The sequence below is a fragment of the Lepidochelys kempii genome, chromosome 1 (genome assembly GCF_965140285.1).
Source record: "Lepidochelys kempii isolate rLepKem1 chromosome 1, rLepKem1.hap1, whole genome shotgun sequence".
NCBI classification, from domain to species: domain Eukaryota; kingdom Metazoa; phylum Chordata; order Testudines; family Cheloniidae; genus Lepidochelys; species Lepidochelys kempii.
Window position 1 is genome coordinate 28,651,568 of NC_136380.1, and position 26,546 is coordinate 28,678,113.

The 26,546-nt window shown below is 41.3% G+C and overlaps 2 protein-coding genes across 3 annotated transcripts in view; both read right to left on the minus strand.

Moving 5' to 3' along the window:
- Window positions 1–1,303: 1,303 nt before the first annotated feature.
- LOC140900884 (zinc finger and SCAN domain-containing protein 29-like) lies at window positions 1,304–5,473 on the minus strand. 2 transcript variants are annotated; one of them, XM_073318944.2, is made up of 2 exons: window positions 2,768–5,473; window positions 1,304–1,818 (listed from the first exon to the last, which is right to left on the minus strand). In XM_073318944.2, the coding sequence occupies exons 1-2, from the start codon at window positions 3,426–3,428 to the stop codon at window positions 1,610–1,612; spliced, it is 870 nt and encodes a 289-aa protein (XP_073175045.1). In that variant the 5' UTR covers window positions 3,429–5,473; the 3' UTR covers window positions 1,304–1,609. The 2 variants fall into 2 exon arrangements, with proteins under 2 accessions (XP_073175045.1, XP_073174955.1); XM_073318854.2 differs by having other exon boundaries at window positions 1,304–1,821.
- A 2,154-nt stretch (window positions 5,474–7,627) lies between these two features.
- The window catches only part of MRE11 (MRE11 double strand break repair nuclease), a 50,035-nt gene continuing 31,116 nt past the window's right edge, over window positions 7,628–26,546 (minus strand). The window contains exons 14-19 of the mRNA XM_073337399.1: window positions 25,647–25,872; window positions 24,088–24,171; window positions 20,184–20,242; window positions 14,431–14,498; window positions 13,521–13,599; window positions 7,628–9,354 (exon numbers count right to left, since the gene is read on the minus strand). Of these exons, the coding sequence (XP_073193500.1) occupies window positions 9,301–9,354; window positions 13,521–13,599; window positions 14,431–14,498; window positions 20,184–20,242; window positions 24,088–24,171; window positions 25,647–25,872 (570 nt within the window). The 3' untranslated portion in view covers window positions 7,628–9,300. The remainder of the gene's footprint in view (window positions 9,355–13,520; window positions 13,600–14,430; window positions 14,499–20,183; window positions 20,243–24,087; window positions 24,172–25,646; window positions 25,873–26,546) is intronic.

The following is a 26,546-nucleotide window of genomic DNA, read 5'->3' on the forward strand; positions in this document are numbered from 1 at the left end:
TTTTCTCTAAAACCGCGTTCCCCCGCAATTTGGAGATCATGGTGTTAATGGGGTAGGCTCATGCTGTGGAACGCTGATTCTGGGCCTGGGAAACAAGCACAGACTGGTGGGACCGCAAGTGTTGCAGGTCTGGGATGATTCCCAGTGGCTCCGAAACTTTTGCACGCATAAGGGCACTTTCATGGAACTTTGTGACTTGAGGGCAAGGGAAAGCAAGCGCAAGAATTCCAAGATGAGAGCTGCCCTCACAGTTCACAAGCGAGTGGCAATAGCCCTGTGGAAGCTTGAAATGCCAGACAACTACCGGTCAGTCGGGAATCAATTTGGAGTGGGCAAATCTACTGTGGGGGTTGCTGTGATGCAACTAGCCAACGCAATCACAATCTGCTGCTATCAAAGGTAGTGACTCTGGGAAATGTGCAGGTCATACTAGATGGCTTTGCTGTAATGGGATTCCCTAACTGGTGGGGCTATAGACGGAACCCATATCCCTATCTTGGGACCGGACCACCAGGGCAGCCAGTATATAAACCACAAGGGGTACTTTTCAATGGTGCTGCAAGCACTGGTGGATCACAAGGGACGTTTCACCAGCATCAACGTGGGATGGCCGGGAAAGGTTCATGACGCTTGCGTCTTCAGGAACTCTGGTCTGTTTAAACGGCTGCAGGAAGGGATTTACTTCCCAGACCATAAAATAACTGTTGGGGATGTTGAAATGCCAATAGTTATCCTCGGGGACCCAGCCTACCCCTTAATGCCCTGGCTCATAAAAGCCGCACACAGGCACCCTGGACAGTAGTCAGGAGCTGTTCAACTATAGGCTGAGCAAGTGCAGAATGGTGGTAGAGTGTGCATTTGGACGTTTAAAGGGTCGCTGGCGCAGTTTACTGACTCGCTCAGACCTCAGCGAAACCAATATTCCCATTGTTATTGCTGCTTGTTGTGTGCGCCACAATCTTTGTGACAGTAAGGGGGAAGACGTTTATGGCGGGGTGGGAGGTTGATGCAAATCGCCTGGCTGCTGAATACGCACAGCCAGACACCAGGGCGGTTAGAAGAGCACAGCCGGAAGCGCTGCGCATCAGAGAAGCTTTGAAAACCAGTTTCATGGCTGGCCAGGGTACTGTGTGACACTTCTGTTTGTTTCTTCTTGATGAAAACCCGCCCCCTTGGTTGACTCTAATTCTCTGTAAACCACTCGCCCTCCCGCCTTCGATCACAGCTTGCTTGCAAAGGAAATAAAGTCACTATCATTTAAAAAACATGTATTCTTTATTAATTGATTATAAAAATATGGAGATAACTCACAAGGTAGCCCGGGTGGGGTGTGGGAGGAGGGTAGGAGGGAAGAAAAAGGCCACTTTAAAACTTGTTGAATGCCAGCCTTCTGTTGCTTGGGCTGTCCACTGGGGTGGAGTGGTTGGGTGCCCAGAGCCTCCCACCCCGTGTTCTTGGGCGTCTGAGTGGGGAGGCTATGGAACTTGGGGAGGAGGGAGGGTGGTTAAGCAGGGGCTGCAGCAGCAGTCTGTGATCCTGCTGCTGTTTATGAACCTCCACCAGACGCCAGAGCATGTCCGTTTGATCCTGCAGTATTCCCAGCATTTCCTCATGCCTCCTCTGATCTTCCTGCTGCCTCCTCTCCCTCACATTCATCAGCCACCGTCCTGTACTCTGGTATTGTGTCCCTCCACACAGCTCTGTCAGTGCCAGATGACTGCATGAGCTCAGAGAACATGTCATCGCGTGTGCATTTTTTTCGCCGCCTTATCTGAGATAGCCTCTGGGATGGAGGAGAAAGGCTTGAAACATTTGCAGCTGCTGGAGGAAAAAAAGGGAGTGAAGTATTTAAAAAGATACATTTTACAGAACAATGGCTATACTCTTTCACGGTGAAAAACACTATTCACATTACATAGCACATGAGATTTTGGTACAAGGTCGCATTTTGCATCTTATATTGAGTGCCTGCGGCTTTGGTATTAGAGATCACACACGCAGGGCCAGGCAACAGAATTCAGCTTGCAGGCAGCCATGGTAAGCCATAGTCTTTCAGCTTCTACAACCTTCATAACAGCAGCCTCCTCCTTTCCCATAACAAACAAAGCCCGCTGAGCTGGCCATTTACTGCTGCAGTTTTCCTGTTAACCTGCAGCAGCGGAAACCAAACTAACCCCCTCCACCCATCCAATTCTCTGGGATGATCGCTTTTCCCCTCCCCCCACCACGTGGCTGGTATCAGGGAAGATCCCTGCTAGCCAAACGCAAATAGCTCAGCGCCAATGGCCCCCCCTCCCACCGCGTGGCTAACTGTGGAGAGGATTTCTTTTCAGCCACAGGCAAACAGCGCAGTAGGAACGGGCACCTCTGAATGTCCCCTTAATCAAATTCCCCTATTTCAACCAGGTTACCATGAATGATATCACTCTCCTGAGGATAACACAGAGAGATAAAGAACGGATGTTGCTTGAATGCCAGCAAACACCGGGAGCATACCGCTTCCAGGCTTGGTCATGCAACGATACCAGATTACTTGCTACTAGCATGGCATGGTAAAAGTGTCCTACCATGGAGGACGGAATAAGGCTGCTGAAGGAGTACTTCATTGAGATGTCCCTGGAAGATTTCCGCTCCATCCCCAGACACGTTAACAGATTTTTCCAGCAGCAGTACTGGCCACGAATGCATCCCAAGGCCTCAGGGCTACTTAATCATTAAAAAACGCTTGCTTTTATAACATGTATTATATTTTAAAAGGTACACTCACCAGAGGTCTCTTCTCCAGCTTCATTGGGTTGGGAGGGTATTTCAGTCAGGGTGATAAAAAGATCCTGGCTGTCAGGGAGAACGGTGTGTTGTGTGCTCTCCCCAAGCTTGTCGTTCTCCTCATCTTCCCCATCTGCAAAATCCTCAGCTATGGTGGAGAGTATTCCATACTCGGAGTCCACGGACAGGGGTGGGGTAATGGTGGCGGCCCCCCCTAGAATTGCATGCAGCTTAGAGTAGAAGCGGCATGTCTGGGGCTCTGTCCCGGAGTGTCTGTTTGATTCTTTGGTTTTCTGGTACGCTTGTCTGAGCTCTTCAAGTTTCACTTGGCACTGTGATGCATCCTGGATGTAGCCTCTGTCTCTCATGGCCTCGGAGATTTTTTGAAATGTTTTGGCATTTCGTCTTTTGGAACGTAGTTCTGATAGCACGGATTCCTCTCCCCATACAGCGATCAGATCCAGTACCTCCCGTTCAGTCCATGCTGGAGCTCTTTTTCGATTCTGGGACTGCATGGTCACCTGTGCTGATGAGCTCACCTGCCCAAACAGGAAATGAGATTCAAAAGTTCCCGGGGCTTTTCCTGTACCCCTGGCCAGTGCATCTGAGTTCAGAGTGCTGTCCAGAGCCGTCACAATGGTATACTGTGGGATAGCTCCCATAGGCCAATACCTTTGAATTGCATCCACACTAATCCTAATTTGAAATGGCGATGTCGATTTCAGCTCTAATCCCCTCGTTGGGGAGGAGTACAGAAATCGGTTTTAAGAGCCCTTTATGTCGAAAAAATGGCTTCGTTGTGTGGACGGATGCAGGGTTAATTCGGATTTAATGCTGCTAAATCCGACATACACTTGTAGTGTAGACCAGGCCAAAGGCTAGGGACACCATCCCTTTCCATCCTAATAGCCATTGATGGACCTATCCTCCATGAACTTACCTAGTTCTTTTTTGAATCCTGTTATAGTCTTGGCCTTCATAACATCCTCTGGTTGAGTGTGCACTGTGTGAAAAAATACTTCCTTTTGTTTGTTTTAAATCTGCTGCCTATTAATTTCATTTGGTGACCCCTAGTTCTTGCATTATGGGAGGAGTAAGTAACACTTCCTTATTTACTTTCTTCACACCAGTCATGATTTTCTAGACCTCTATCATATTCCCTCTTAGTTGACTCTTTTCCAAGCTGAAAAGTCCCAGTCCTATTCATCTCTCCTCATATGGCAGCCATTCCATACCCCTAATCATTTTTGTTGCCTTTTTCTGAACCTTTTCCAATTCCAATATATCTTTTTTGATATGGGTCAGCCACATCTGCACAGAGTATTCAAGATGTGGGCATACCATGGATTTATACAGATAATATGATATTATCTGTCTTATTATCTATCCCTTTCTTAACGATTCCCAACATTCTGTTCGCTTTTTTGACTGCCACTGCACACTGAGTGGATGTTTTCAGACAACTATCCACAATGATTCCAAGATCTCTTTCTTCACTGGTAACAGCTAATTTAGACCCCATCATTTTATATGTATAGCTGGAATTATGTTTTCCAGTATGCATTACTTTGGGAAACTGAAGGATGGGAGTGAAGGACCAGACCTAGAAATCAGAGGAGACAATGAACATCATGGAAGGACTTCCCAGTTCCTTGGAATGTGGTAACTTGGGCCCCTATCAATTCCATCTTGTCTGCTGTTATCTGGCACAAATGCATGTTCAGATATAAGTGACAATAATTCTGTCTGAAATTGTATAATAAAGGCAAAAATTGATTAAGCCTAAATTGGGTGGAGTTGTGACTCAGTTTTCTATTTTAACCCCGAACAAGCCAGATGCCCCTTGATCTGGCAGAGTCAGGAAAACATCAAGAGTCTTAAGGTCTAATATAAGGTGGCTCGGGAGATCAATAGGCAGAATATTGGCAAGTGCTCTTCCATGTGGCTCAATGCGCTACTGGACAATATGATGGCTTCCTTTACTGTGATAGTCAGGGAGGATAGTGGCATCCGTCCTGTGGCCTAAGCAGACCGTTGGGTAAGGAGTCATACTTGGACATCCATGACAATTTGCTGTGATTGCAGGATGTTTGGGGAATTCTGAGATCGTAAGGTGACAGTTATGGTGGCTCAGGAAAGAGAAGAGCTGCCTTCTACAATTAGTACACACCTTTATTTTAATATATACTAAAAGGACTAATGTTGCAGGCTCAGGGATGTGTTCTAACAAATGCCGTAAGTGTTGTTAAATAGGCAATTTTAGGGGGAAGTAGCTCAGTTTCCTTCCTGCCTTCCCATTCATCTGCACATCTGCCATCCCCGCATGCTTCCCATCTCCACATTCCCCTGCACATGCATGCTGGCTTCTCATACCCCACCACGTTTCACAGCTCACAATCCCTGTTTCATCTCACCTGCACACCCCCTCCAGTTTAATTAAAAAGGAGAAGAGCTTTACAGTTTCTACCCATTCGGAAGTATGACCCACAGTATCCCTGGATACAGCTACCGTCTTAATGAAGCCAGTTGTAAAAGACATGAACTTCACTGAAGTGTTTGTTTTCCTTGATTGTATCTGGAAAGATCCTGGCAGAGCATGATGCCCAACTTTTAAAGATCTTGAACTATTTAATCAGTCAGATTAAACTATTTATTGAGCCAGGAGGGCTTCGGCTGCCTTGATCGTGGGGTGCTGTTCCAGGAAGAACTGCTATGCAGAGATGGGGTCCCCCTATCAAGGAAGGGAAAGAGCATTTTGGATATAGACTGGTTAACCTAGTAAGGAGGGATTTACTGGGACAGGTGACAAAAGCCCACAGGTAAGTCAAAAACATGGAGACCTGGGAGAAGGGTCAGAATTTGGGGGGAGTATGGGCCATTATTGTAGGGATAAGGGAGAGACAAGAGAGAACATAGAGGGGAAATCAAATCTGTATCTTAGATGTCTGTATACGAATGCGAAAAGTATGGGGAATAAGCAGGAAGAACTTGAAATGCTAGTTAATAAATGCAACTATGACACAGCATTCCAGAGAGTTAGTGGGATAATACGCATGACTGGAATATTGATATAGAAGGGTACAACTTGCTCAGGAAGGACAGGCGGGGGAAAAGGGAGGACATGTTGCCTTATATATTAAAAATGTATAGACTTAGACTGAGGTTGAGTTGTAAATAGGAGACAGACTTGTTGAAAGTCTCTGGGCAATGATAAAAGGGGTAAAAAACAGACCATCTAACCAGGAAGAAGAGGTGGATGAGGGAAATACAACAGAGGAGCTACTATAAGGTGGGTGCATAACTGGTTGGAAAACCATTCCCAGAGAGCAGTTGTCAGGAGTTCACAGTCAAGCTGGAAAGGCATATCAAGTGGGGTCCCGCAAGGATCAGTTCTGGGTTTCGGTTCTGTTCAATATCTTCATCAATAATTTAGTTAATGACATAGAGTGTACACTTATAAAGTCTGTGGACAATACCAGACTAAGAGGGGTTCAAAGTGCTTCGGAGAATAGGATTAAAATTCAAAATGATCTGGACAAACTGGAGAAATGGTCTGAAATAAATAGGATGAAATTCAATAAGGACAAATACATAGTACTCCACTTAGGAAGGAAGAATCAGCTGCACACATACAAAATGGAAAATGACTGCCGAAAGGAATCTGGGGGTCATAGTGGATCACAAGCTAAATAAAAGTCTGAGCCCTCAAGGGTTAACACTTTGTTGTTAACATAGCCTCACATTCTGCAAGGCAGCAGGAATGGAGGAAGAAGACACAATCAACACATGGCAGGGGCTGCAAACAAGGGATGTGGGGGTCATAATGGATCACAAACTAAATATGAGTCAACGGTGTAACGCTGTTGCAAAAAATGCAAACATCTTTCTGGGATATATTAGCAGGAATGTTGTAAGCAAGACACGAGAAGTAATTCTTCCGCTCTACTCCACGCTGATTAGGCCTCAACTGGAGTATTATGTCCAGTTCTGGGCACCACATTTCAGGAAAGATGTGGAAAAATTGGAGAAAGTCCAGTGAAGAGCTACAAAAATGATTAAAGGTCTAGAAAACATGACGTATGAGGGAAGATTGAAAAAATTGGGTTTGTTTAGTCTGGAGAAGAGAAGACTGAGAGGGAACATGATAACAGTTTTCAAGTACATAAAAGGTTGTTACAAGGAGGCGGGAGAACAACTGTTCTTCTTAACCTCTGAGGATAGGACAAGAAGCTATTGTTTAGGTTGGACATTAGGAAAAACTTCCTGTCAGAGTGGTTAAACACTGAAATAAATTGCCTAGGGAGGTTGTAGAATCTCCATCATTGGGGATTTCTAAGAGCAGGTTGGACAAACACCTGTCAGGGATGGTCTAGATAATACTTAGTCCCACCTCGAGTGTAGGGGACTGGACTAGATGACCTCTCAAGGTCCTATCCAATTCTATGATTCTATTATTACAAGGCCAGAGCACACTGTATCATCCTCAACATTAATAGTTCTAGAAGTGATGTTTAAATATAAAGCTAGTTCTGTTTATATAAGGAGGTTTTTACACCTCTCTATGGTGTAACAAATGTAATACTTTTGAGTTTTATAGTGATATTTGAGAACTGTGGCAACTAATCTAGAAATAGTGCACACAACTATACTATAAATCTGAGCACTGAATAGGAGACCATGTAAAAGGGATAATAGGAAAAGACATGGGAAGCATTTGATTTCACACGGAAAATGGACAAAATATCTAAAAAGAAAATGCAGAATTGGCTTCTTGACAACCTGTGTGACTGGAACATTTAAAAAGTTCCCCTCAAACACATAGTATGATGAAGATTTTTTTTTTAAAATAATTAGGAGCCTGTTAATCTATTTTCAGTACAAAATTTTATTTAGCTAGCAACATATAAAAAAAGTTATGATTTTACATTTAAATCCTTCAGATTCAATGCAAAATACACAGGTCGATACAACTTACATCCATTGTTCACGTAACATTATATGGGGTTTCTATCATAGGAACAACATAAGGTAACTTTTCTTACTAGTGAGATCGATGGTAATCTGACATATTTTTGGCTTCTGGCACAAAACATAAATAGTCCCCCCTTTAGAGAGAAGCTTAGAGCAGCTAGTCTATGCATAGCAATAATAGCCATTGGCGAAGAGGCAGGAGAAGAGTCAGGCCATTGCAAATATTGCCAGAACAAGCATGTTCTGATACCATAAGGGAACAGATTGCTTTAAAAATTACCACCAATTATTTAATACCTTGAGGGACAAGTCCCGGATCTGACAACTTCCACAGAGTTCTCAGGGCCTCTATGGCTCATTTGGGTTCACAACGGCAGAAGTGAATGCAGACCCAGGGGTGGCCATGATAGGCCAGAACCATGGCCATACAGCTGCCAAACTCCATCTCGCTCCAGGAATAGTTCAAGCTTCTGCACTTTCCCACCCAACTGTTGTATGTAGTGTAGTGCTTCTTCAACATCCCAGAGGCAGTCAGTCAGGGAGACCAAATGGGCCACACAGCCCACTGAGAGGTCTTGCAGTTAAGCCCCGAACTGTCCTAGCTCTCAGGATGAAACTACTGAAGGGTATAGCTGTGGTTCTCAGTTAGCACCACGCAGCAAGTGTGGGGAAATCTTGACTTTTTAAAATAGCAACTGCTGTAATTCCTATTTTGATCATGTTTTTCTGTGCTCACTTTGAAAACAAATCATTCAAGCATTACTGAATGAATTATTGAATTAGTGCTGTTTCAGTGGGAATACTGAAAATAAAAAAAAATACATGAAATGTGTCATTTGCACAAATATACAGAGGCAGTGTCCCATCCATTACTAGCCCAATTCCATATTTTTTATGCAGGTAAGACTCATGCCAACTTCTGAGAGTTTTACTTGCACAGCTGCAAGGTTCTGTCCTACAAGTCTCACTTGAGTGTTAGAAATATACAAGCCATTTTCTAGAATTGCAGAGCAGAATGTCGCTTCTGTATTTCTGACACTTTATAAGACAGTAACAGGAGACCCTTTCCAGGCATTAATAGTTTTAATATTGAAAGTTGCATCTTTGGGTCCTTGAATTTTTCTGCTAACCATACCAAACTGCAGATAAATGTAATGTTCATTAGGCCTGAAAAATACATTAACTGTATCCATCCATGCATATTGCTTTAATTTATTCCTCTATAAAATGTAAAACACAGAGAGAAATTTTATAGAAGGAAGAATTCTTTTATATACAGCCCAGAGATGAACACAACCTTTTAGAAGTTTTACAGAAGGAAGAATTTTTCCTATGGAATATTTCTCAAAGTTTTTACTAGTAGGCACTGGTAACCCAACATATACGTCAAGTTATGTTGCATACACAGTGCCGCTGAGAGTTAATCTTTCACAAAAGAATTGAAACATTAAGGCAAAAAATAGTTTAGAGTAAAACACTATCTAAAACCTTGCATATTGTTTTCTGATTCCATCACAAGACCTGGGCATTTCTGCAGTGTGATTTTATATAATGAATCCAGAATCATCTCTGCTTTCTTCTTGAAGCAGCAGTACTCTTGAAGGGGTCAAATTCATCCTGCAATGTAAAAGTTCATTTAAAAAGCTATCAAGGCATTTTGAATTAAAAAGGCAGAATTAACATAAGAGTTGGCTAAATCAGAAGGCCCGCCATCTTACTCCATATTTTCCACTGCCTGTTTCTGTTAGTTTCTTTGTTCTTGTTCTATTATTTTCAATATGAAGGAGGATATTATTTATTGATATAAACTGTAAATACAACATCATAAAGAGAGCTGTAATCAGGCGTGCGTGCACACACACACAGCATCCATAAACTAAATCCTGATTTCTGTGAAAGAGAAATCAGTATATCTGCAGAGCTCAGGGAAGAATTTGTCCCCCCTTATCATATAGCACTGCACAACTGTTTGTGTACCAGGAGCTGGAGGGAGGACAGGGTCTGAAGAAAAGAGACGGAAAGGTTGGTTAAGATTTTCTCTGGATGTCAGATACTGGCCATTGCCAATTAGGATACCAGACTCAATGAACCAACAGTCCAATATGGTTTGTTAAATCCTATGTATCTCTGTAAGTTAGATGTCCATAAAGGTAGTTTAATATAAATAAAACCTGATGGGACATTGAGAATCAAGTGTGAAGCACTCTAACATCTGTTGAGGAAAAGTTCTATATATGATCTAGGTATTATTATTATTGGATTTCAGGACTGATCTTAGCAGGTAAGGACTGGTCCTGTAAAAACACTGCCTCCTTAGTAATATGAAGTTCAGCTTTCAATTTTTAAACACACATGGTAAAAATTAATTTTTACCCTTTCTTATACATTTTTCATAATTTGTAACAGCAGTGGAGATAGGGAGCTCTGTCCCATTCATTTCCAAAAAGTTTTTAAATGCAAAAGTAAAGTTTCTATTGCTTGGGTATGTTGGAAACATCTAATTCATGCTGTAGTTATGCTGGTTTTGATTCAGGGAAAAAACATGCTTAAATGTTGTCCTGAATAGGGACAATTTCTGCCACCTTATTTTGAAATGCACACAAAGATGTACAATAATTTTAACAAAAGATAAAAATATTTTAGATCCACAGAATACTAAGAATTAGAAAAGCAAGTAGTACGGTATCTGGAATTCGGTTTTACTATATTTGCATTTTGTTAGCTAAACACCATTACACCGTATTAGCTTATTTACATTTATTTTGTACTAAGCATCTTACAGTCAGAAAGCTCTGGAAAATAGAACAGAATCAGGTGTTCATATACTACAGTGATGCATAGCAGCATAAACCCATTAGACATACCGAAACAAAAGAGTTAACCCATCTTGTAGTACCACAACATAGGAAGGAACAGCCATGTACTTACAACATTGGACGCAGACAGGGGAGTCGTGGTAGTTCAAACATTATTATGAGGGGCTGAGAACCCAAAAATACCCCCATTTTTTCTTGTGCATAAGGACAAGAAGAGTGAAAGTGACAACTTGGTTTTCTTGTCCTTACTGAGTGAACTGCAACTATTAGTTTTATTGATTTTAATATACAATGCAGTACAGTGCTATTAGAAACAAGTGTAAAGGAATCCTTATAAATATTCGTTAGAACAACAGAACAGTCGTACTGGGTCAGACCAATAGTTCATCCAGACCAGTATCCTGCCTCCTGAAAGTGACCAGTGCTACATGCTTTGGAGGGAATGAAAAGAAAAGCTCAATTTTAAGTGACTTATCCCTTTGTTCAGCCTCGGCTTCTGACAGTTGGAGGTTTAGGTAAACCTGGAGTATGGGGTAGTGTCCCCGACCATCTTGGCTAATAGCCACTGATGGACCTATATTCCATGAACTTATCCCATTTTTTCTTTAATACAGTTATACTTTTGGCCTTCACAACATCCCATGGCAAAAAGAACAGGTAGACAGGTTGTGTGAAGAAGTACTTCCTTTTGTTTCTTTTAAATCTGCGTCCTATGAATTTCATCGGATGACCCATGGTTCTTGAGTTATGTGAAGGGGTAAATACTTCTTTATTCCCTTTCTTAACACCAGTCATGATTTTATAAACCTCTTTCATATCCCCATTTAGTCATCTCTCTTCCAAGCTGAACGGTCCCAGTCTTTTCAATCTCTTCTCAAATGAGTGCTGTTCCACACCTTTAATCATTTTTGTTGCCCTTTTCTGTACTTTTTCCAGTTCTAACATCTTTTTTTTTTTAGATGGGGTGACCAGAATTGCACATAGTATTCAAAGGGCAGCTGTACCTGGATTTATATAGTGGCATTATGATATTTTCTGTCATATTACTATCCCTTTCCTAATGGTTCCTAATGTTCTGTAAGCTTTTTTGATTGCTGCTGCACAGATGTTTTCAGACAACTATCCACAAGGTCTCCAAGATTTATTTCTTGAGTGGTAACAGCTCATTTAGATACTATCATTTTGTATATATAGTTGGGATTATTTTTTCCAATGTGCAGTACACTCTGCACTTAACACACTATTTTGTTGCCAAGCCACTCAGTTTAGTGAGATCCCTTTGTAACTCTTCGCTGTCAGTTTTGGACTTCACTATCTTGAGTAATTTTGCGTTGTTTGTAAATTTTGTGACCTCACTGCTCTCCACCTTTTCCAGATCATTTATGAATATGTTGAAGAGTCCAGGTCCCAGTTCAGATCCTTGCAGGGCGTGGGAGGGCACTATTAACCTCTCTCCATTGTGAAGACTGACTATTTATTCCTACTCTTTGTTTCCTATCTTTTAACCAGTTACTGATCTAGGAGAGGAGCCTCCATCTTATCCCATGATTGCTTACTTTATTTAAGGGCCTTTGGTGAAGCACCTTGTCAGAGGCTTTCTGAAAGTCCAAATACACTATATGCATTGGAACACTCTTGTCCACATTCTTGTTGACAACCTCAAAGAATTCTAACAGATTGGTGAGACATGATTTCTCTTTACAAAAGCCATCTTGATTCTTTGCCACCATGTCATGTTTATTTATGAATCTAATAATTTTGTTCTTTACCATAGTCTCAACCAGTTTGCCTGGTTCTGAAGTAAGGCTGCAAAGGCAATCTTGGCAATTATAAACCAGTAAGCCTTTTTTTTTTTTTTAAAGTCACCATTATATTAGCTACTCTCCAGCCTTCTGACACAGAGGCTGTTTTAAGTGATAGATTACATACCCTAGTTAGTAGCTGTGCAATTTCATATTTCATAGAATCATAAGCGTAGGACTGGAAGGGACCTCAATAGGACATCTAGTCCAGTCGTCTGCACTCAAGGCACAACTCAGTAATAACTAGACAATTCCTGACAGGTGTTTGTCTAACCTGTTCTTAAAAACCTCCAGTAATGGAGATTCCACAACCTCTCTAGGCATTTTGTTCCAGTGCTTAACTACCTTGACAGTTAGGAAGGTTTTCCTAATGTCCAACCTAAACCTCTCTTACTGCAGGTTAAGCCCATTTCTTCTTGCCCTATTCTCAGAGGTTATGGAGAACAATTTTTCACCCTCTTCCATACAATAACATTTTATGTATTGGAAAAGTTAACAAGTTCCCTCTCAGTCTTTTCTCCAGACTAAACAAACTCAATTTTTTCAATCTTCCCTTATAGGTCATGTTTTGTAGACCTTTAATCGTTTTTGTTGCTCTCCTCTGGACTTTCTCCAATTTGTCCACATCCTTCCTGAAATGTGGCACCCAGAACTGGACACAATACCAAAGTGGAGGCCTTATCAGTGTGGAGTAGAGTGGAAGAAGTACTTCATGTGCTTTGCTTATCACACTCCTACTGCTACATCCCAGAATGATGTTTGCTTTTTTTGCAATGGTGTTAGATTGTTAACTCATATTTAGACTGTGATCCACTATACCCCCCAGATCCATTTCTGCAGGATATGACCTTTATGAATTTTTAAAGGCTGCCTTTTTGCTTCCAACCATGTTTTTTACTCTGCTGTTTAGTCATGGTGATTTTTTTATTTTTATTTGGGGCATACATTTAGTTTGAGCCTTTATTATGTATCTTTAACTAGTTTCCATGCAGTTTGCAAGCATTTTATCCTTGTAACTTTTCCTTTAAATTTCTGTTTAACTAGTTCCCTCATTTGTGCCCCTCCCTTTTTGAAACGATGATAATATACCTTTAATCAGTTTAATATTTTGCAAAGTGATAATATGAAGTTGTGAGAATTAGGACAAGAGAAGACCATACTGTACCTCATCTGATTCAAAGTCAACCCCTCTAGTTATTTGGCTTTGCGAGCTCCTTTTGCTGGATGTAGACGTGCTTGACAACCTTAAGGGTTACAACAGGAAATATTTAATGATCATCACAGAGCATGGCACCAGAACCAGACATTCTAAGTTTTCTGTTTGGCCAGACCACACCTAAATAAAAATATTGTTTGTAGATCCTATTATCCTGTTAATCCAGGTCATGGTGTTCTCAGGTTGCTGTTAAGTGTATGTATCAGTTTTGAAAACATATAACAAATAAGGTTTTAGTGAAGGAATTCAGAAGTGATGTTAAGTGGCAATCAATTGTCTGTTGGTTGTTAGCAATAGAGGTTATATTTCCAGAAGAGATACACTCCCAGGTGGATCCCTAAAGAAAGTGACCAGATTTTAAAAAGTATTTAGCAACTCTCAATGAAGACAACCGGAACTGCTGTGTACCAAGGCCTTTTTAAAAAGTCTGGCCAGATGCCTAAATGTGAGCATATAGTGGGGGAACTGAATACTTCTGAAAATCTGGCTAGTAATTAATATACTTTAAAAAATGGTAAAATATATACATGGTCTGTTCCCATCATGGCAACATGCACTTTCAAGTCCTTCAACTACATTTTCTAATACTAGTTGCTGAATGTCTCAAAAGAAAAAAAAAGGGGGCTGAACCTCTCTCAATCACTATGAAATTCTCTTACATCATAGAAGCTAATTTTTCTATTTAAAACAGTTGAGAAAATTTTTAATTAAATATTAAATTATGACTTTTAAAAAGTGAGTTTCAGCTAATGTAAATCTTTATTGACAATCAGAGGCATATAGTGCTTTGGCCCAACTCATGCATACCACTCCAGATCCTCAAACAGCTCTTTGGCCATTTTGAAATAACTGTACCAACCTTTGAGTAACTTTGGAAGCAGCAGTAAAAGAAACTTCTTCCACATCAGAGTCATCATCTATAATGTCCTGGAAAAAACAATAATACTTTACAGAAGGTAGTACATTACATACTCTTTTGGGATGAAACATGTAGTGACAGTTACAGTGCACTAGTTATTTCGCTCTTTGTTTAGTGTTTTCTGGAGTGTCTACACGTCAAACAATTTAATCTGGATAAAACAAAAAAACTTCATAGGGACTACTCATATCCTTAACCTTAACCATGTGCTTAAGTGCTTTACTGGCTTGGATTGTACAGTTTGCAAAGTGACTGGCAGACTGGGACTGAGACTCTCTCTAGGCTTATAACTGTTAAGTTAAAAAAAAAGGAGTACTTGTGGCATCTTAGAGACTAACAAATTTATTTGAGCATAAGCTTCTGTGAGCTACAGCTCACTTCATCGGATGCATTCAGTGGAAAATACAGTGGGGAGATTTATATACACAGAGAACATGAAACAATGGGCATTACCATACACGCTGTAAGGAGAGTGATCACTTAAGATGAGCTAATACCAGCAGGAGAGCCGGGGGGGGGGGGGGGGGGAGGGGAGAGAGAAAACCTTTTGTCGTGATAATCAAGGTGGGCCATTTCCAGCAGTTGACAAGAACATCTGAGGAACAGTGGGGGGTGGGGAGGGGGAATAAACATGGGGAAATAGTTTTACTTTGTGTAATGACCCATCCACTCCCAGTCTCTATTCAAGCCTAAGTTAATTGTATCCAGTTTGCAAATTAATTCCAATTCAGCAGTCTCTTGTTGGAGTCTGTTTTTGAAGTCTTTTTGTTGTAATATTGCGACTTTTAGGTCTGTAATCGAGTGACCAGAGAGACTGAAGTGTTCTCCGACTGGTTTATGAATGTTATAATTCTTGATATCTGATTTGTGTCCATTTATTCTTTTACGTAGAGACTGTCCAGTTTGACCAACGTACATGGCAGACTCCAATGAGAGATGGCTGAATTGGAATTAATTTGCAAACTGGATACAATTAACTTAGGCTTGAATAGAGACTGGGAGTGGATGGGTCTTTACACAAAGTAAAACTATTTCCCCATGTTTATTCCCCCCCACCATCCCCCACTGTTCCTCAGATGTTCTTGTCAACTGCTGGAAATGGTCCACCTTGATTATCACTACAAAAGGTTTTCTCCCCCCTCCCGGCTCTCCTGCTGGTATTAGCTCATCTTAAGTGATCACTCTCCTTACAGTGTGTATGATAAACCCATTGTTTCATGTTCCCTGTGTTTATAAATCTCCCCACTGTATTTTCCACTGAATGCATCCGATGAAGTGAGCTGTAGCTCATGAAAGCTTATGCTCAAATAAATTTGTTAGTCTCTAAGGTGCCACAAGTACTCCTTTTCTTTTTGCGAATACAGACTAACACGGCTGCTACTCTGAAACCTGTTATTAAGTTGTCCAAATTATTGACTTGCAAATTGATCCATTTTCTTTTCAAGTTCTCAAATCAGTTCAGTCACAATATTTGTCCTGCTGGCCTTCCATGGATCTCACACATTGGCTATACACGGTGTAGTAAAGAAATAAATTTTGGCCTTAATTAGTATATTTTGCCTTTATTTTGAAAAGGGGAGTTAATCAGGGCTGATCTACACTACACAAGTCGACGTAGCTTTGTATGGGTCTATGCTTAAGTTTGGCTCCTACCGATGCAAGTGCTCCATTACGCCAACTTAATACCACCTCCCCAAGTGGCAGAGTGTCACGGTCAATGTACTTAGATCAATTTAGACACTGGGTTATTTATGTCAACCAAATGTCCTGCAGCAGCTGTCCCACAATGCCCCACATTGACCACTCTGGTCACCATTGTGAACTCTGATGCCCAGGGGTTATGGAGGCCAGAAGCTTGCTTCCCCTTTGAAGCCTCATGCATTTTTGAAATTCCTTTTCCTGACTGCCTGGCTTGGTGAACACACCTAGCAGCTCTCCATTGTTGAGTGCAGCTGCCCAGCTGACCATACCAGCTACACTCCAGCCTAAAGTGGACAGGAGACATTAAATCTCCTGGGCCTGTGGGGAGAAGAGGCTGTGCAGGCACAGTTATGAACCAGCTGCAGAAACATTGACATCTACGAGCAGATTGCTTGGGGGATGCAGAAGAGAACCGACAGGGACCAACAGCAGTACCGCATGAAAGTCAAGGAGCCCCGGCAAGCGTACCAGAAGGCCAGGGAGACCAACAAAAGACCAACTGCTTTTACAAAAAGCTACACGTCACACTTGGCAGACACCCAAGCATCCCCCCTCCTCCCAGCACTGTGGATACATCTGAGAAGCCAGAGTCATAAGAGGAGGAGGAAGAGTATGGGGGAGAGGCAACTGGGGGAATCCAGCTGTGCAGCCAACCAAGACCTGTTTTTGACTCAACCACAGTCCAGCGAGTCAAGCACGGGCAAGCCTGATGAAGGGGAAGCAACGTCGGGTAAGTGTGCAGTTTAATTTTAAATTAAACTATTTTAAATTAATATTTAATTTAAATTTAAATTAAACTATTTTAAATTACAGGGATGCATCCCAAAAATAGCAGGACACATCTTTTGACTTATCCTTAATTTTCTTGTGCTAGAAGAGGTCATGGTACGACCAACAGAGGGGGTGCTGCTATCCCTTTAGAGTTTGGGGGGAAGGCAAAGCAGTTTGTTTATGTACACAGGGATGTCCTGTGAATCCTCCAGAGAAACGTCAATGAAACTTTCCTGGAGGCACTCTCCTGTCCTCTTGCAAAAGATTTCTAGGGATCACTGCCTTAATTCTTCCTCCACGGTAGGACACTTTCCCACACCACTCAGCAATAATTTCTGCAGGCACCATTGCAGTACACAGGCTAGCAGCATACGGGGCAGGTGACTTCAGGATGCCTGCAGCAGCTGTGCTCTCTCTGCCTGTGCTACCCTCAGGAGTGAGATATCAGCTAAAACCACTACCGCCTATGGAAAACAGTGCCAGGATTCAGTGACATTGCCCTATACTACTAGAATCATGAAACTCAGCACTTCCCCAACCCTTGGCAAGCCATGCTCACCATGGCAGGTGCTGTGAACAAGCAATCCCAAGTGGAAGTGAGAATGTAGTGCTTAAAATTTTAGAGGTGCAAGTGGAGTGAGTTCAGAATCTTATGTTTCACCTTCCGTAGTGAATACACTGACGATAACTGTGTGTGTTATCTGCAGCTGCTACCACTGCGGCTTTCAGGTTTTCCCCCTCTATACCCACAGAACACCTGAGCCAGATAAGGGAGTGGGGTGGGGGAGAAAGAGGACTCAGGATGACATGTTCAATGAGATCCTGCAAGCCAGTGCTGCACTGGACTGAGAGCAGAGAGTCTGAAGGGTGAACATTGTGGACAGCCCGGAGAAGGATAGAAAGGAGAAAAGAGGGGCGCAGGAAAAGGAGAGGGAGAGGCACCAGGACATAACGGGGCTTCTCAGGCAGCAAGCAGAGATGCTGCAGACTCTGGTGGACTTGCAGGTTCAACAAGCCTGTGCTCACCTCCCTCTGCAGCCCATTGAGAACTCAAAAATCAGGACCTGCCTACCCCTTCCCCTTCAACATGGCATCAGGGGTTGCTCCACTACCCCTAACCCTCCACCCTGGGGGAGAGTAAAGACAGTCACAGCGTCAAATACACTAATCATGGCTCTCACAGGTCATTGTATGTGCAGCTGAAATGGACATGAACATTCTTTTCCCCTCATAAGTTCTGTTCTCGTAATTTATTAAATTTGATTAAGTTTTTAATGTGTTTGTTTTTAAAATTGCCTGGTGGGAGGGGAGGGGGTCACTGATTTTGTTACAGAATAAAATTCTATTATTTGGAACATAATTCATCTTTATTAGTTCACAACATATGCTGACTGGTGCTCATCAGTTTTGAAAGTGACCAATTACTGCTCAATGTCACACAACTCATAAGATCATTCCCAAACAAAATTAACAGGTGTACTGACAATGTTATACCCCTACACGTACAGCAGTCACCATACAATTCCTTTCAGACCACGAAAGAGAAGGGCCAGGTAGCACACACTACAAACAGCACACACTACTCTGGCTCACCCGTTAAAATGATCTTTCAAAGCCTCTTTGAGCCGTATAGCTCTGTGTTGAGCTCTTTTAATAGCCCTTGTATCTGGCTGTTCAAATTCAGCAGATAGCCACTCCACATCCGCTCCAGTGGAAACCGATTCACATTATTATTCAGGAAACAGTGGGCAGCTGTGACCATTGGGATATTTTTCTCTCTGAGGTCCAATCTTGTGAGTAAATAATGCCAGCATCCCTTCAAACGACCAACAGCACATGCACGCGTAACTGTCATTCTGCACCTGCTGAGATGGTAGTTGAAGCGTTCCTTGGTGCTGCTGAGGTGGCCAGCGTGCGGCTTCATGAGCCAGGGAAGCAAGGGGTAAACTGGGTTGCTCAGGATCACTATTGGCATTTCAACATCGCCAATGATAATCTTTCAGTTGGGAAACAAAGTCCCTGTTTCCGGTCCGGTGTTCTTAAAGATACAAGCATCATGCACCTTTCTCTGACTAGCCCACACTGATGTTGGTGAAGCATCCCCAGCACCCCCAGTTGGTGAAGCTTGCATAACCATAGAAAAGTAGCTCTTTCTGTTGATGTACTCTGTGGCAAGTTGGTCTCGTGCCAAAATAGGGACCTGTGTGCCATCTCTCGCCCCCGCATAGTTCGGGAACCCCATTGCTGAAAATCCATCCACTATGTATTGCACATTGCCAAGAATCACAGTCCTGCATAGCAGGGGGTGATTAATGGCCCTGCACACTTCCATGAATATGGCCCCAGCAGTGGGTTTCCTGACTCCAAATTGAATCCTGACTTACTGGTAGCGAATTGCAAGTTTCCAGTGTGATCACAACTCGCTTCTCCACTATCAGTGCAGCTCTTATTTTGGTGTTCCTGTGCTGGAGGCCTGAGGAGAGCTCAGCACACAGATCCAGGAATATGGCCTTGCACATCTGAAAGTTCTGCAGCCACTGCTTATCATCCCAAGCCTGCATTACGATGCAATCCCACCAGTCAGTGCTTGTTTCTTCTGCCTGGAAGCAGCACTCCACCATTTGTAGCTGCTTCGTGAAAGCCACCAGCAACATGGAACTGGCTCTCACTATGTCCCACAGCAATCTGTCCTCCAAGAAATAGTCTCATTCCTTGCAGCTCTGCAGATACTGTATGATCGTGCATCCTACTTGCAGTGCTCATGACAACAGCACAGATCTTGCAGGCTCCATGCTTCTGTCGGAGATGGCAGACAACAAGAAAGGCTGCATGGGTTTGTGGGATACAGATGACATTAGCGGATGGAGACCGTTACAAACTAGGAAGTTGACCCCATGCTCCCAGTTGCCCTTGCATGACTTGTTTCAGCTCCATCATGCATTGCCAAAACTTCCTAGAAGACAGTGCACTGCTAAGTTGCACAGTGGGATACCTACCCATGGTGCATTGCATTCTGCATCGATACAAGAACTCCTGGTTGGTATGTGCACTGCTGACACAAGGAGCCAAGTAAGCATGCACACAAGTGATGAACTAACTGCAGTGGCTGTATACCGATGTAACCTGAGATGACGTAAGTTTGTAACGTAGACACAGCCTCAGAGTGCTATACACAACACAGTAGTAGTATAACTGTACACATATGCAAAATACCTTCTCACCTCTGAGTAATTCTTAGCAGATGAATTCCGAGAGGGCTGTTGTCGGGCAGATTTAAAGGCTAAAATAAAACAGATAAGAACATATCATATGGAAGGCACTTGAATTAACCACAATTCATTATCTGATCACATCTTATCACACAAGGATCTCACCTTCACATTTTGACTGGTATGTATTTTACTACAATGTATGACTAAAAAGGCATGGTACACAGACTTACTATAGTTTACTTTTTATGATTTCTCCCACAACATTCCAGATAAAATAGTGTTGTGATTTTCCCAAGGTAGTGAGTGGAGGCAAAACCCGTAGGAATTAATTCCCTAACGTTATCAGAAGCTTCCTATTCTATCTGGGGAAAGTATAATCCTACTGGTTAGATAAAACATTCACAAATACAAACTAAATTAACATTTAGTTCATATCGTCTAATATTAACATTACAATTTGAGAAGTCCAATTTTTCTAGTTAACATATTTTTGCCTTATTTTAAGTCACGTTTTCAGTAATCAAGAGTTTTATTCTAATTCTTGTAGCACACGTCAACAAAACTGAAATAATCATTTGTTTCCCTTTGCCCCACCCAATGTGGTATCTGAAAGAACAGGGTGCTCATGTGAAAAGAGCCAGATAAATAGATGCCGCAGTGTCTTATCATAGAATCATAGAATATCAGGGTTGGAAGGGACCTCAGAAGGTCATCTAGTCCAACCCCCTGCTCGAAGCAGGCCCAATTCCCAGTTAAATCATCCCAGCCAGGGCTTTGTCAAGCCTGACCTTAAAAACCTCTAAGGAAGGAGATTCTACCACCTCCCTAGGTAACGCATTCCAGTGTTTCACCACCCTCTTAGTGAAAAAGTTTTTCCTAATATCCAATCTAAACCTCCCCCACTGCAACTTGAGACCATTACTCCTCGTTCTGTCATCTGCTACCATTGAGAACAGTCTAGAGCCATCCTCTTTGGAACCCCCTTCCTATACAGTACTTCCTATACAGTACTTAGGATAGGCAAGACCTGCAGTATCTCGGATACTGTGATGTGTTAATTGCGAGAAAAATGTTGATTTCTTAATCATACTTATTGTATGAGGTTTCTTTTCAGTGAGGTTTCTTTTCAGTAAAGAAGAGAAACATTCTTTATTTATCAAACAAATGCAAAAACTACCTCATAAAACAAATGACTTCTTCTTAGTCACTTTCATTGAATTGTGATGAATTTGCCTTGCTACCTTTTACATGGGATATCATAAACCTGGCCTTGTTTAAACTGCAAGTAGAAAACTTGCTGCATTCTTTTACAGATATCTGTGAGCAGTGCCTCACTGGTACAGTACTCAGGTTTTGAAGGGGTTCAACACTGCTACATTAATAATGCTTTGTTCTGAAAACTTATTCGCCAAAGTGCATGCTTGGATTCCCAACTCATAGGCAGATTCGTTTTCAAATTAAGAAACTACTGTCTTTAAGTGCATCCACTACAGTTTTAAATTCTCAAAAGTTGCCCCAAATCAGCCTTTTAAACTGGATTTGAATACACTGGCTCTATCAAGAAAAGTCATTTGTGTTTTTGAACAATGCTTTGGCTCTGTGGCAAAAGCAAGTTTCTTAATTTCTGTGCAATGTTGATAAGCTAAATCTCCAGTAAGGCCTGCTATTCCAGTGGCTCCTGGAAAACAATTTGCCACAGCGAGATACACCAGAATTAAAGTGGCCTGTACTTAAGCAATGCATGCCAGCAGAACATTTTATTGTCAGCTGGCTCTCCTACTATATTTCTAATTTAACAATTTAATTTGACCGCCTCAGAGCCAGACCTCTGAAGGTGTTCCAATTATCTAAAGTAAAAATCAGACAGACATGAAAACATCTTGTTACGAAAAGTTAGAGTTTTCTATCACTGTCATACAGTTAATTCAAGAGCGACTACATTTTCAGCACTTCAAGTCTGGAAAGAATTAAAATTTTCCATTTTTTACATGACCAACTTCAAAAATCAGTCATGTTTTTACCCAAGAGCATGTATAACTTTCACAAGAAACTTAGATGTTTATTAAAAGATTTTTAGCATGTACTGCCTAGCCAATGGAAAGTTGTCTAATATGTCTGCAAAATAGGAGTTTTTAAAAAAAATACTTCCTAAAAATATTAGTTTTAGACTAAAGTACTCAAACATGCACAAGTTGTGACAGCAATTCAGAAGAAATCTAGACCTTGATCCTACAGTGTGATGCACTTGTGCAAGCCCATAATAACTGAGAGCCCCACTGACTTCATTAGGACTCCGGGAAGATATTAGCACCCAGCCCCATGGATCAGCTTGCAGGATTGGGGGCAGCGCTATTATTAAATTCTAAAGGACTCCATAAAAAAACCCCACTTGTGCTGTGGTCCTGTTTAAAATATAAAATGGAAATCAGTAGTAATTTCAAATAAAATGAATAGGTTCACTTTGTGCTAAACTGATCCTATAAAATCCAGTTAATTTCTGAGTGATGCTCAAACAATGAAACTAGCCTTTACTTGGGAAGTGATGCAGATGAGACAAAGGATATTTTAATGAATTATCAGCCACTTCTTTTCACAGCTAATCTTCAGATATCATCGAGTTAAACATCCTTGAATTAAAAGAGACTTTGAAAGTGGTAATTTTGGAGACTACAGTGGTTCATTTGCATTCATGTGCACGAAGGTGGTAATAAATAATAAATAATAATAATGTCAGAATGTCTGGTATTAATTTTTCTGTTCCACATGATATACTCCAACTGAATACTTATAATAAAGTGAGCACAAGAGAGGAGGTACAAGGGAAAACTGAAAATAAAGTTTTTATTAATATAAGTAAAAAAAATACAGTATAAATCCAATATACTTCCAAGATGCAGAGGTTGTGCATCAAGTTTTATAAGGACAGGTGCTAATGTATTTTAAAAGATGACTTTAAAAACTAACATCTGCATAAAGAAGCCAGCGAGTCTGCAATTTTAAATTGGTTTTTTTATAGGATCCCAAACTTTTTAATGACGAGATTTTGAAGATTACTAACCCAGTGTAATAATTTCAGAGATCCCGAGACAGAAAATTTTTAAAACTGCAACTGAAAAATGCGTTTTATAGCACTTTGTTTCTAAGGGGTGCCAATGATGATCTGAATGACCCTGGGTAAATCTAAGTTTACCATTTTCTTTATCAAGTTACTCCAGATTTATATTGATGTAACAGAGAGCAGGATCCAGCCCAGGGTCTCTAAACATAGCATTTTATCTGTCATGGTCTCTACAAAAAATTCTTTTGTTGCAAAAATTGTTGCTTACTGTTAGTGCCCAACTGTGTTACTTATATGCACTCACTGGTCCTAGTGGCAATTGCATCCTTTGGATTCCTAAATTACTTGCGTCACGCTCACTCTCTCACAGTATTTTGTTTCACCCACCATGACCTGAATAGACACCTCTCGCTCCATGCCAGGCTTGTCCCCTTCTCTAAAAGAAGGCTTCATCACAAATCCAGAACTAGCCAATCAGTTTGGGTCACACAATTTGGGAGGATTCGACAAAGACACTCTTCTGGATACATTTTGCATCTGAAGGGGGAAGTTCTTGAAACAACCTGAACTCATCAGCTGGTAAAGTAGAGAGCGGCAGACCAATTAACCCCATTAATTAATCTTCTTAAAATAATAGGTAAGAGATGGGGCAGGAAAAGAAGTTAGCTGAACTAAACCTCACTAACAGTTCACCTCCCTACTTAATAACAGGCAAACTAAGCTCCATGTGATGGCTGAATTTTATCTACTGGAAATAAAGGTTGCATCATAAACTTCTTAATTTCATTATGGCATTCTGCAAAGTGATAGCAATTTTAGAGGGCATGTGAAAATAACACACTATTCTGAACATACCATCTATGATAGACATATTCTTGGTAGGAGTAGACACAGGCTTGTAACTTCTACTGCTATTAGACTGTTCTTGGCTAGTGTTTCCTGTAAGGATAATACACAAAAACACACAAAATTTTTTTTTAAAGAATCAATATTTAGCACTCTGTATTTTTTCTGTTAATTATGAAATTCTAAAAAACAAGCATCAAAAGATCCATAACTAAGGGTACGTCTACACTGTAGCCAGGAAAGTGCTTTCCAGATCAGACAGACAGACACTCACTAGCTCTGCATGAACTAGAGAGCAGAAAATATCAGCGTAGCTGGCGATAGCAGAGGTGGCAGCTCAGGCTAGCTACCTGAATACATACCCAGGGTGTCTGGGTGGGTTTGTACTGCGGGGATAGCATTGTTGGAGGCTTGGGCTAGCCGCCTGAGTACAACCCCCCCTCCCACCCCCAGAAACTCTGTGTATGTACTCAGGTGGCTACCCCCAGCTACACTGCTTTTTTCAGTGCAATACCAATTCAGTAATATTTACAGCCCATTTTCATTTCTTTAATGGTTTATAAGGAAGAGCCTAGAGAACATATACAACACATTGCAGTGATTGATACCAATAATCAACAAGAATATTAGAGGGCCGAGTAAGAAATTTAATAAAAACCACTCATCTTTATTACAATTCATACTCTTCCGCCTAGAAAGTGGATAAAAATGAGAGCATGATTTAGCTTTTGACATAGTGTCTACCCCATGGCCAAAAACTTATTCCCTTTCTTGACAGTATATTGGGCACATTTTCCCATTAGTGGTTTCCATAACCAATCTATTTTTGAAGTGCCCAGTCTTAATTTGAATTCATAGGCCTTGATCTTGCTGTCAGATCTTCTAGTCCCCCCCTACAAACATGCTGGGCCCACTGAAGTCAGTGGGAGTCTTGGCTAGCTGATCCATCTGCAGAATTGGATACTTTAAAAAGAAAAAAAAATTATTAAAGGTGTTAACAACAAGGAGTGTGACTCATTAAAGGGCACAATCAATTACAACCAGACCAGGAGGTGGTTTGATATTTTTGGTTAAAAAAAAAAAGACCTCCCACTTCCCTGATTAAGACAAGTTTTCTAAGCCTTGGGAAGGACTACTGGTTCTACAAGCCCTTGGAGGAAGTGACTACCTTCTGCACATGGTCAGCACCTAGCCCATGTTGGAAGCTATCATAATACAAACACCAGCCAGCAGAGGTATTGCCTAATTTTAATAGAAAAGAATAGACATACATCTCTCTTCATGGGGCTTCCCCAAGAAACTGCGATAACTACTGCAGCATAGGAGCATGGTATTTTTTCCTCTTGTCAAAACCTGAATATTTCAACTTTGTAAGGTGGCAAGTTACTGCAGCAACTGGTGCCAAAAACGCTGGCAATAAAAAGATTATTACATCAGGAACCTAATTAAACAACAAGCCAATAGGGCATTTCATGGGAGCATTACAAAAAAGGCCTTTTTTTTTTTTTTTTTAAAACAAGGGAAAACTGCTAATAATTGCAATACAAGGAATGTAAGAAACTATGGACCTCTTCCCCTTCGAGAGGCTCCTCTGGATGTTGAGATTTGCCCTCTTCCACCTCTTGCCTGACCCCTTCCTCGACCTCTTCCTCTGCTGAATGACGCAGAGGTGCCAGCATCTGAATCATCATTGTTTTTTTGTTCTGACATTCCAATATCCATAAGATCATCATCACTAGAGCCAGAGGCAAGAGCAGCCTCATGAGATCTGTGAGCTCTAGCCCTGGTCATAGCCTGAAAGAAACGATACAGAATATTTAATATTAATAGTAAAATGCACAAGGGTTGAAATCATAGTGGTGACGTGTTTATAAGAACTCAGATTTAGGGCCAACTTCAATGGTAATGTATGTCAGTCAGAAAACAGATGTCTCTTTTCTAGTCATTTTGATGCAGTCCCAATTTGTACACTAAGTCATGATTGTTTACAGAATGCTTCACTCCCATTCAAAGAAGTCTGAAAAAACTACTGTTACAACAAATTGTGAAATGGACTAACAAGTCAGCCAACCTACAACAGAGAAAACAGCTTTCTCTAAGAGGCAACGTGCATATTCTTCCATTAACTTAGCAAAAACTGCTTATGAAAGATGGGTCATTAAGGCTTAATAAAAGAAAAGGGGAAAAAGTATTTGAACAACTGAGCAGTTTCTACAACCCAAGGACTGTGATTTCAAAAACAAATGAGAGCGAAAACAGTTTGGAGGAGAAGTGAAGTAAAGATACAAAGAAAGGGAACAGCCATCTGGTATAAAGATTAATGGGGTTTATGAATGAGTGGACTGTTAACATTTATTTCTTTTTTCTTTCTTAAAAAGATTAAGGGTTCTATTCTGCTTTCACTTACACCAATGTAAATCCACTGAAGTCATTAAATGAGAAGACCCAGACTGGAAGCGAATTTGGCA

Coding starts and splice junctions, on each gene's coding strand:
- LOC140900884 (XM_073318854.2), bottom strand. CDS start 3,428: ATGGGAGCTATCCCACAGTATACCATTGTGACGGCTCTGGACAGCACT. Junction 1,822..2,767: donor AGCTGGAGAAGAGACCTCTG/GTGAGTGTACCT, acceptor TTTTTCCTCCAG/CAGCTGCAAATGTTTCAAGC.